The sequence below is a fragment of the Rhinolophus sinicus genome, chromosome 2, assembly GCF_057876585.1.
Source record: "Rhinolophus sinicus isolate RSI-liver-muscle chromosome 2, RSI-T2T, whole genome shotgun sequence".
NCBI classification, from domain to species: domain Eukaryota; kingdom Metazoa; phylum Chordata; class Mammalia; order Chiroptera; family Rhinolophidae; genus Rhinolophus; species Rhinolophus sinicus.
This window is the reverse complement of record NC_142502.1, coordinates 8,336,911-8,347,500: the sequence shown is the minus strand read 5'-3', so window position 1 is coordinate 8,347,500 and position 10,590 is coordinate 8,336,911. Positions and strand designations below refer to the sequence as shown.

Here is a 10,590-nt window from a genome sequence, read left to right as displayed (position 1 = left end):
TGGGGGTGGGGTGCACGGGGAGGCGAGGGGCCCTGCCCAGAGGCAGGCTCCTGTGGGGGACTGAAACAACAACACAGCTCTCACCATGTTTGGGAGGTGTGTTCCCCACCAGAGTTCCATCATTAGGTGATTTGGGATCCTGATGGGTGACGTTTAATTTTTATAAACTGACGGCTGGGATAATTTGCTGAAAGTCAAAAGAGAGCATCTCCTGCCTCCAGCTGCATTTCCTCCAGGGCTCCCACTGGAGCCTTGGGGACTCGGCAGCTGGGCCTGTCCCTGGCTCTCTTGGATGGACACACACACACACACGCATGCACACATACTCACCCCGCACACACGTATGTTTGGCTTCCCCCACGCACCCTTGACCTGCTCAGGGAGCCCGAGCTCCCCCCTTCCTTCCTTGGTTTGGCTCAGCTCCTGGCCGCAGCTCCTGGCTCGGTCTCACCAACACCCGCGGGGCACGTGTGCCTGGAGTGGCCCTTCTCGGCTTAAAGCAGGGAATCTTCCATGGTCTCCCCCTGCTACCTTGGAGCCTTCAAACCTTCCAGCCTTGTGTGGGCTGCCCCTGAAAGCTGCGTCCTGTGCCCGGCTGCCCATGGGCTGCCCATGGCTTCCCTTCACAGCGTCAGCAAGGTGCAGGGAGAAACCCGGGATGGGGAGGAGGCAGAGCAGAAGACGCTCTGTGTGTATTCAGTGTCCACTATGTGAACAGCTCCAGCTTGGGCTGTGGGTGCCTCCAAGTCCTTTCCCTGTCATCCATGGTCCCCACTTAATGGAGAAAAGTCCTCTGGTTGTTCACAGTCGAGGAAGCCCCTGAGGGAGAGAGTTTGAATTAATAGGTCACCAACGGGAAGTGGTATTTGCTGCCTTCTTGACCCCTGAGCCCTGGCTGGTGGCTGATGAATCCAGCTGGGTGCTCATTTCACTCAGTTTAGGTGAGCCATGCGCTTAGAGCAGACATTCTGGTTGCCAATTTCACTTGGCCAGACCTGCCTTTCCTGTTTGGTTTGTTGCTACTAGCAACAAATTTGAGAAGGATCTCTCCTCCACCCATCCTGGCAGCAACGTTGGCAGCTTATTTTAAGGAAGAAGAAGGGAAAAAAGGGAGCAGAAGAACCCAAGAATCTCTTTCCCTTTTATGCCTTAAGTTATAGGGAAAGGATGTCCTCAGCCGCCCGTCAGCTGTGGAAGTACTTCCTGTGCTGACAGGCTCTTTTGTCACAAGAGGGGCAAAAGATGGCAGCAGTCCCGTGGCCCAAGTCGGGAGGGCAGCCTCCCGGGCAGGTAGGAGGTAAGAGGCTGACCCCACCTGCAGGAGACCTCCCCCAGGTGTCCATGGAGCCCCGGCCCCCTCAGTCCATCAGCTCTGCAATGCTGTGGTCCATGCACCTGCAGCTGGCCTGCGCCCGGCAGGTATCAGGCCACAAGGGACAGGGCGCTTGCTCCAGAACAGAAAGCCACGAAACGACATACTGTTTGGTTCAGCTGGCTTTTTTCATAGCAAGACTTTCTTGATGATGGCAGCTGTGTGTTGATTTGCATTCTGGCCCATGGTGGACGGGCACTTGGAGTCATAGGGACCAGATGGCCTGAAGTCCTTCTAGTCCTTTAAAGTCCTTAGACTCTCTGGACAAGTCTGACCGGAAGCCCTGTGGTTGGGGGTGGGGTGGGGGCGGGCTGAGGCCGGGTCCCCTACTTGAGAGCACGCCCACCTGGAGGCTTGTGCTTGTCTGGGTGGGGCTGGTTACCAGGACAACAGTGGGCTGGATTATGAGCTCCTAGCCTGCTGTGCTGCCCTGGGCCTGAGGGCCTGTGGCACTCGGGGGCCTGAAGAACACAGTGGTCCTTCCCTCACTGGTGCCCTCGGAGAGCCCTGCAGAGTGTGATGTCGGGGCAGGGCTGTGGGCTGCCCCCGGGAGCCTCGCCCGCCGTTGGGGAGCTTCTGCCCTTCCGTAGGCAAGATGCTGTTTGTGGGTTTGTCCCCGGGTCTTGGTTCTGTGCTTCCCTTTCTGGGTCAGGACTGATAAACTGCTTGGCCCACCACAAGCCGTAAAGCTAAGCCATGAAGCTAACCCGTGTGCTCTAGTGAGTGATGGATGGGGTTAGCCGCTCACATTCCAGCCGTGAGAGGAGGTCCGCAGTCATCGTCCTTCCCTCGGTCCCTGCCACCCTCTCCCTTTCCCCTTTCAGAAGTTGCTCTGGGCTTCTTGCCACGCCGGTGACACGCCTATGATAAACTTTGACTTCCATCAGTTTGCCAAGGGTGGGAAGCTAGAGAAATTGGAGAACCTGTTGAGGCCCCAGTTAAAGCTCCACTGGGATGAGTTTGACGTGTTCACCAAGGGCCAGAATGTAAGTCCACGGTGAGTCTCTGCGTCTGCGTCTTCGTGCCCCGCGAGCTCGTGGAGAGGCGGGGGCTCCCTTGGGATGTGTGCTTTCCCTTGCGAGGAGCTATGCTTGCAGTTTCCTGGGCCACAGGCCCAGCAATGTTGGGGAGCTGGGGTCCCAACCTCTCCTTTCCCTTCCTGCAACCAGAACGTGCTTTTCAGTTTTGTGAGTAGATAGTAAAGCATAATGAATTTACTAATAAAGGGGAATCCGTTAACATGTGGAGCCCCAGTAACCTTATAACTTGTCCAAACTAATGAAAACCCATGAGGGAGAAGTGGGACAGCGAGCATAATCCCACTTGCCCAAGAAAACTGGGATCTGGATTTCCGTGCTCAGAGGAGAAAAAGGAAGTTCACTTTCTCAAATCACTATACAGTTGATCCTCATGGTTCACAGATTCTGCTTTTGCCAATTTGCCCACTCGCTAAAATTTGTTTGTAACCCCCGAACCCATGCTCATGGCATATTCACAGACGTGCTCAGAAGAGTGAAAAGTTTGAGTCGCCCAGTCTGTGTGCTCCCCGCCGAGCAGAACACGGCGAGGCAATGCCTTCTGGTTTCAGCTGTCATGCTGTGCACAAGTGTCCTTTTTGCCATGTTGTTAGCGCCACGCTTTCACATTTTTGTGCATTTTGTTGCTGATTTCACTGTTTAAAATGGCCTCCAAGTGGTAAGTACTGTCAGCACTTACAAGAAGGATGTGACATGCCTTACAGAGAAAATGTGTGTGTGTTAAGTACCTTCGATCAGGTATAGAGTGCTGTTGGCCGAGTTCAATGTGAACAAATGAACAGTGTGTATTAAATAAGGTGTCTTTAAACAGAAACACACATACAACGAGGTTATATGTGAATTAGTTGATGAAAATGTGTGACCAGAGGCTCCCATGAACCTAAGCCAGTGTTTCTCCCACCAGCAGTTCAGCCTTTGCTCATTTGCTAATGGTTCAGTTCACCAGTTGTTCACAGCAACTTTCTAGAACATGACGACTGTGAATCACGAGAATTGACTGTATTTATAATGGCCCATGTGCACAGGCTACTGAGAATGTGCTGTGGGGGCTGCCTGCCACCCCAGCAGTGCTGGGGTTCATCAGGATGTAAACCGGGATCCCGGTGAGCAACTAAGGAGGACGTGAGGGGGATGCGTTTGTTTGGGGGTCTACAGTCAAACATAGGCCACCGTGCTACAGCCGTTGCTCCTTTGAACCTAACGTAACCATTTGCATTTCTGGTGGTTTCCCGAAGTTTCCAGAAAGGCACGCTGCGGATGAACTGTCTCGACTGCCTGGACCGAACCAACGCGGTGCAGAGCTTCATTGCGCTCGAGGTCTGTCCCGCCGCAGCCCTGGGGCCACCTGTGTCACATCCGTGGGGCAGGCTGGGCTGAGCACCATCATCGGCAAGATGAGGGTGGCATCGCTGGGCTGACTTCCCAGCTGTGGGAGGTGGCACGGAATATGCAGGCATCTGCGGAGAGGTTTCCGTGGGTGGCTGGTTTGCCTTTGACCCGTCACACTTTTCACACTGTTTGGAATGCATCCCAGACATGGTGGCTCCAGGTGCCAAGTACACCTTGAGGAACAGGTTCTTTGTCAGGGCTACTGTGAACAGTGTTGGGCATAGTGTGGGGCTGGTGAGATGAGCCTGGCTTCAAGGCCTGGCAGGGAGACCTCGCCGGGCTCCCTGCTGGGGGAAGGGGTAGGGTTCACACCAGTTGCCCTCTCCCCCTGCCTGCTGTCCAGCCCTCTTGTGGTGGGTGGGTGCAGGGAACTCAGGAATAAGGGGGTCAGAGGCGGGCTGGGTGGAATGATCCAGTTAGATAAAATTGGGGGGACTTGTAGTGGAAGCCCCCATTCTCTGCTGCAAGGATTCCTCGTCCTCTGGCATGATCCACGATCTGCCGAAGAAGGAACTCATGGGCATGGCACCTGGTGACGTTTCCCTAGGCTGCTGTGGGGGAGCTTCCGTGTGAGAAGTCAGTGACAACTGGCCCTTACTCTCACCTAGGTCCTTCACCTGCAGCTCGAGAGTCTGGGGCTGAATTCAAAGCCCATCCCTGACCGTTTCGTGGAGTCCTTCAAAGCCATGTGGTCTCTGAATGGGCACAGCCTCAGCAAGATGTTCACAGGCAGCCGAGCCCTGGAGGGGAAGGCCAAGGTAGGGGCAGGCCTCGGGGGGAGGGTGGGGGCCTGCCCAGATCCCTCTCACGGCCCGTGGTCCGGCCCTCGGCAGGTGGGGAAGCTGAAGGATGGGGCCCGGTCCGTGTCTCGCACCATTCAGTCCAACTTCTTTGATGGGGTGAAGCAGGAGGCCATCAAACTGCTGCTGGTTGGGGACGTCTACACCGAGGAGTCTACAGACAAAGGAAGGCTGCTTCTGGACAACACGGCGCTGCTGGGTATGGGGCTCCCGCTCCGCGTGGAGGGCGTGGAGGGTGGTGCTGCCAGCTCCTCCCACCCCCTTGTGTAATCGCAGATGGTGTGGGGCGTAGAGCAGGGGGGCAGCTTCTGTGCTCTGCACTCTGGCTGCGACTTCAGCTGGACCAGTGGACATAAGCAGCTTGGAGCTGTGTTTCGTATTCTTTTATGAGGTGGCCAGTCACATGGGGCCACAAGAGGAAGCAGAAAAGAGGTTCAGGGAAAACCCAAAGATTTTTATACTCACTGGTCCTAGAGATGGTGGGTAGGGGGTGCAGGGGGGGCATACGGGACCACATGCAAAAACCCCAGAGTGGTCAGGAGGCAGAAGGCAGGAGCCAGAGGACCACTTGGGCCAGGGCCTCTGTCGGGGTTTCTGTGGGAAAGGACGTGTAGTGTGAACAGTTTAGGGTTGGTCAGTTTGAACAGTTCGATGGGCTTTGGGCTACGGGGCAGACTCTAGTTGACTGGTGCCTGGTACTGGGGTGATAGAGGCAGAGGAATGTTGCCTCCAGGGTGTGTGGGCCAGACAGAGGAGACATGAGCCTGGATTGGTTAGTTTTCATATCATATGCCTCCTCTTGGCTTCTTTACAATATATGGAAACAACCTAAGTGTCTGTGATCTATATACAATGAAATACTACTCAGCCGTAAAAAAGATGAAATATTGTCATTTGCAACAAAATGGATGGCTGTCGAGGTTATTATGCTGAGTGAAATAAGTCAAATGGAAAAGGACAAAAACCATATGACTTCACGCATATGGAATAAAAAATAACAAACGAATGAACAAAACCAAAACCAAAAGAAACTCATAGATACAGGCAACAGAGTGGTAGTTACCAGAGGGGAAGGTGCAGGAGAAGGGAAAACTTGGTAAAGGGGTCAATAGTATGGCGATGGATGGAAACCAGAATTCGGTGTTGAGCACACAGTAATACATACTGATATTGAATTATAATATTGTATACTGGAAACTTCTATGTTATTAGCCAATGTTGCCTTAATAAAAACATAATTTAAAAAAGAAAAAAGAATTGCTGCCCAGGAGGGGCAGCATCTCTCCAGCCAGGAAGGTTCTTTAAGATGTCAAACAGCCCAATGTATAGAAAATAAAAATACATATACAGAGCCAGCGGTCACTGTATTTCCCAGGAGTCTGTGCTTTCTGGCCTCGGGTGGGAACCCATTCTCGTACTTTCTCAGTTTGGACTGTTCTTCCAAGCCGAGAGGCGAGGAGAAATGGAATCTGTGTGCGACTCTAAAAGTGTCGGTTTCTTTGAATGCCGACACTTGTTCTCGCCCCGAATGGGTTCTTGGTCCCAGTACAGGTGTCTTTAGTTCCAATAAGTCTCCCATGAGGATGATGTCCTGTTTCTGTTTTGGCCCTGGGACCCTGTAGAAGTAGAGAGGGAAGGAGGACGTCTTCTCTTGGGGGCAAGACTGTCATGATTCTGTCAATAGTTAGACGTTTCTTTTTTAATTGAGGTATAATTGACATATTAGTTTCGGGTGTACAGTGTAATGATTAGATATTTGTATGCATATATTGGGAAAAGATCACCATAGTAAGTCTTGTTAACATCCATCACCATACAAAAAAATGTTCTTATGAGAACTTTTAAGACTTACTCCCTTAGCAGCTTTCAAATATACAATATAGTATTGTTAACTGTAGTCACCATGCTGTACGTCACATTCCCAGGACCTAGTTATTTTATAACTGGATGTTTGTGCCTCTGACCCCCCCCCCGCCCTTCACCCATCTACCCCACCCCCACCCCCACCTCTGGCAACCACCAGTCTGTTCTCTGCATCTGTGAGTTTCTGGGGGGTGTTTTGTTTTGTTTAGATTCCCTATATAAGTAAAAATTATAGGGCTCATAGAAAAGTAAGGGAGACCCAGTATTTTCCCTTACAAGAATGTAAGTTTTGTTTTAGAAGTTTTTGTTGTTTTCAAAAACTTAATTTGCCCATGTTTAAAATGGTTTCACAGCGCTTTTCCTACTTCCATTCTTCCGGGGGCTGTGGTGGGTGGGGGGTGGGGCTCTTACTTGGCCCCTAAGAGCCAAGGTGACATTTGTGGCTACCTGGAAATAAGGGTGGTCCAGTAAAAGCTGAAGGAGCTCCGAGTAGTATAGTGAGTCTCGTTTGGTAGCAAGGAAGATACGACTTACCTTTGAGTTATTAAGTCACTAGCTTAAAAAATGGACTATATTTTGGATATGTAGAGGATGGGGGGACATGGTTCAGAGTAACGATTTTTTAAAGGCTTGAGTCCGAGGTGAAATTAAACATTTCAGGCATGTGGGATGGAAGGGGGAAAGTGCACAGATAGGCATCACATGTTCAAAGCGTCATGAACATATTTAAAGCACGGTAAGCTGCAGGGTCCCCTTGCTTACGTCCCCCCTGGGTCACGCATTGAATGCCGAGGATGAGGTTTCAGTGCCCAGATGTTGCAGCTTCTGTGCCTCTGGTTGGGGGGAGGATGCAGGGGGGGCGGACTACCTGGTTCTGTGGTTTTAGGAGCCTGTGACGAAAGTGCCCTAGGGGAGTGTCCTGGTTATGGTGATTTTTAGCCTCTGTCTTTATACCATTGGCCTGTATCTATTGCTGAGGGACCCGTCCGTCCGTGTTTCTGGAGGAGGTGTGGGGTTTCGGGTGCAGACAACGTGCCCTTCTTATCCCCCCTCACAGTGACCCCGAGGATCCTGAAAGCTATGGCGGAGCGCCAGGCGGAATTCACAAGTTTCAAGCGGATCCAAATCGCCATGGGGACCTGGAACGTGAATGGAGGGAAGCAGTTCAGAAGCAACCTCCTGGGTACGGCCGAGCTGGCTGACTGGCTGCTGGACTCGCCCCGGCTTTCCGGAGTTGACGAACCCCAGGGTGAGTGCAGCCCCTTCGGCAAACTGGAGGAGCCCATCTACCAGTGCCATCGGCCTTCTCGACAGCAAATGAGCTCTTTGATGCCTTCTCTTTTCCAAATGCTTGGAAGGGTGATCACCGTGGTGGATCGCTCTTTCCTCTTCACGTTTAGAGGTTTGCAGTATTAGGCTTGCTCACAAGAACCTTTTTGTCGTGAGGAGGGAGAGGCGGCGTCTAGAGCCATTACTGCGAGGAGCCAGGCACACGTTTCTCAGTGCCACTGACCTGCCTTTTCCCAAACCAACCACTAATGATATACATTCGTTTTAAGTAGTCACGAAAGAATTTGTGTACCTCTTAAGAATGAAGTGATTCCAAATTCAGTAGCTCACCTTCTGCCTTAGATCATGCAAGGTAATATTTAATGACCTCAGAACTCAGGGTTTGAAGAATAAATGACGTTTCTCCGCCAGCACTTACCCGGGGACCTTACTTTTACCGGCTTCCTTGGACTCTGGAAGAGCCTGGTGATCCAGTTCTCGGCCTGTTGATGTGCAGGAACCTGTCACTCTCAACAGCTGCCTGGGGCTGCGGGTGCCCACAGCCACATGCCCCAGGTGGCACGCACAGTCTGCACCTCCCCCTTGCTGTCTTGGGGGGCAGGGTAGCTGGAGTCTGAAGTTCAGGGTCACTGGGCTCCTTGATTCCGTGGTGACCACACAGCGCGCCCACCGGGGCAGGCCCTGTACATGCTGAGGACGTTAGTGCAGCCTGGGTGGAAGAAACTGCCCTCCCCTTTCTCTAAAATGGCTCCTGTCATTTGCCTACAGAAACGGTGGGTGGCCACAGCAAGCTGGCTCTTACTTTGCGGGGGATTTTATTGGGATAGTGGGCTCACCAGGGCTCCCACTAAAATCACATTCAGGAGAGTGAAGCAGATCAGAGAAATAAGCTAGTTAAGCTTGAGGTGCCAGGTCGCCCTGTGTGGCCAACAGGAAAGGAAATGGGTGGCCTGGCCTTTCTGCTGGAGCCAGGGACATAGGGGTGTCACTTGCTGGAGCAGGTGGAACCACACTGGGCTCAATGGCTCAGGCCCACTGAGATGCGGCCAGCGGCTGCAGGGGTGTATTAAACCCTTAACTTCCCCGTTACAGGGAGCACCGCACAGGGAGCGGGGTGAGCGTCACCTCTCGGCTCGCGGTGCTTCCTGGAAACCAGGCTTTTCTGGAGCACGTTTCATCAGGACAGTGGTAGCTACCTTGAGTTGGGCTGGGTTTTCCCTTCTTTGGCCACCAAGTGACAGTCCCCTGGGCAGGACCATATCAGTCAGTCATTAACCAGGGAAGGCTAGGCCCAGCACTGTGGAAAGGACATGTGGGACACAAGTCTGAGACAGCGCTGCCCCCATGCAACTTAGGCTCTGGCTGGGGAGATGGGTCTGATGTACCTGAAAGTTATCCAGAAGGAAGAGGGACCAATGGGATCGCGCGCTTACTACACTCCAGGTGTCAGGTGGGGTGGGGACTTTACATGAGGCATCTGATTGACACTTCATGACCACACTGTGAGGTGGCAGTTACTGTGCCTTTCACAAAAAATGAAACAGGCTCAGAGAGGTCAATCACATGGCCCAGGGTGTAGACAGGGAAAGGCCGCGTGCACTGTGGGAGCAGAGAGGAGGCGGGGCCGCGTGGAGCTCTGCCCAGTGGTCTGGACGACTCTCCGGCAGTGGGACCCCTGGGCCCACAGGCAGACGCCGCTGCACAGCCCAGCGAGGGCAGGCCTTGGTAAGTCACCTCCCTCATTTCCTGCCTTGTCCCCCAGATGACAGCAGCCCAGCTGACATATTTGCCGTGGGGTTCGAAGAGATGGTGGAACTGAGTGCGGGGAATATCGTCAATGCCAGGTAAGCACCTGGGCACCAGGGGTGCAGCAGGGTGACGTGAAACCCACCAAGGTTTTCCTGAGCCAGGCGCCTGACCTGGAGCAGGGCCCCTGCACAGTCCGGCATCTGAATCCGCTGATCTGTGTCCCTTGATGTGTGGGGCCCTCTGACTGCACTCCCTCATACTCACACGTGTACATGTCCCTGATCAGCCTCCTCTGTTAATTAAGGAAATTGAAGGAAGGGCGGGTTGCCCGGTATGTTCTGCCTGGGCCACGTGTGCAGGCTGAGTGGCGCTGTGAGCTTGGAGGGCGCAGGCGGAGGGTAGGCTGGAGGTGGCTGAGTCACCTTTCCTGGGGAGAAGTGAGAAATAACAGGGCGGTGAGGGGGTACTTCTGGTGTCTTCATCAGGTGCAGGAGGAGTAACATCCAGTGTAAGGCCAACCGGACTTTTTCTGTCCTAAACTGGTGCAGCTTTATTTCGAGGAACTTCCTGAATAAATGATAAAACCTGACTCTATGGAGGTCTTCTGAGCAAGGCGGCAGGGGTGGGGTAGGGGGTATGTGCTGTGACGTATACGACACAACCAGAAATATGTGGAGAGGGTTAAGGCCTGGCACCAAGGGAGTGCAGGCAGCAGGACACCACTTCTGTGAAAGGAAGAGTTTGGAGGCGTTTGGAGGTGGGAGAGCCCACTGTCACCTACTCAGAAACAGCGTCATTCTTGTGTTTCTTTCCCAGTACCACCAACAGGAAGATGTGGGGTGAGCAGCTGCAGAAAGCCATCTCACGCTCTCATAGGTACATTCTCTTGACTTCGGCACAGCTGGTGGGCGTCTGTCTTTACATCTTTGTGCGTCCGTACCATGTCCCGTTCATCAGGTAAGAACACTGAGTTTACGCACATCTGGGGGACAGGGGTTGCTGTTCTTGGTGTGTTGTTCTGACTTCCTCTTCCTCCTCCCCTCCTGCAACAGGAATAAGGACCTGCCATTGTTCTAGATAAAGGGAGCAA

The 10,590-nt window shown here is 53.0% G+C and overlaps 1 protein-coding gene across 5 annotated transcripts in view; it reads left to right on the top strand.

The window, feature by feature from the left end:
• Nucleotides 1–10,590, top strand: part of SYNJ2 (synaptojanin 2) — a 92,631-nt gene that overhangs the window by 61,268 nt on the left and 20,773 nt on the right. For all 5 annotated transcript variants that reach the window (XM_019749347.3, XM_074333750.2, XM_019749342.3 and 2 more), the window contains 7 exons: nt 2,197–2,369; nt 3,645–3,726; nt 4,407–4,556; nt 4,632–4,797; nt 7,519–7,710; nt 9,514–9,595; nt 10,317–10,457. In XM_019749347.3, coding sequence (XP_019604906.3) covers nt 2,197–2,369; nt 3,645–3,726; nt 4,407–4,556; nt 4,632–4,797; nt 7,519–7,710; nt 9,514–9,595; nt 10,317–10,457 — 986 coding nt within the window. The remainder of the gene's footprint in view (nt 1–2,196; nt 2,370–3,644; nt 3,727–4,406; nt 4,557–4,631; nt 4,798–7,518; nt 7,711–9,513; nt 9,596–10,316; nt 10,458–10,590) is intronic.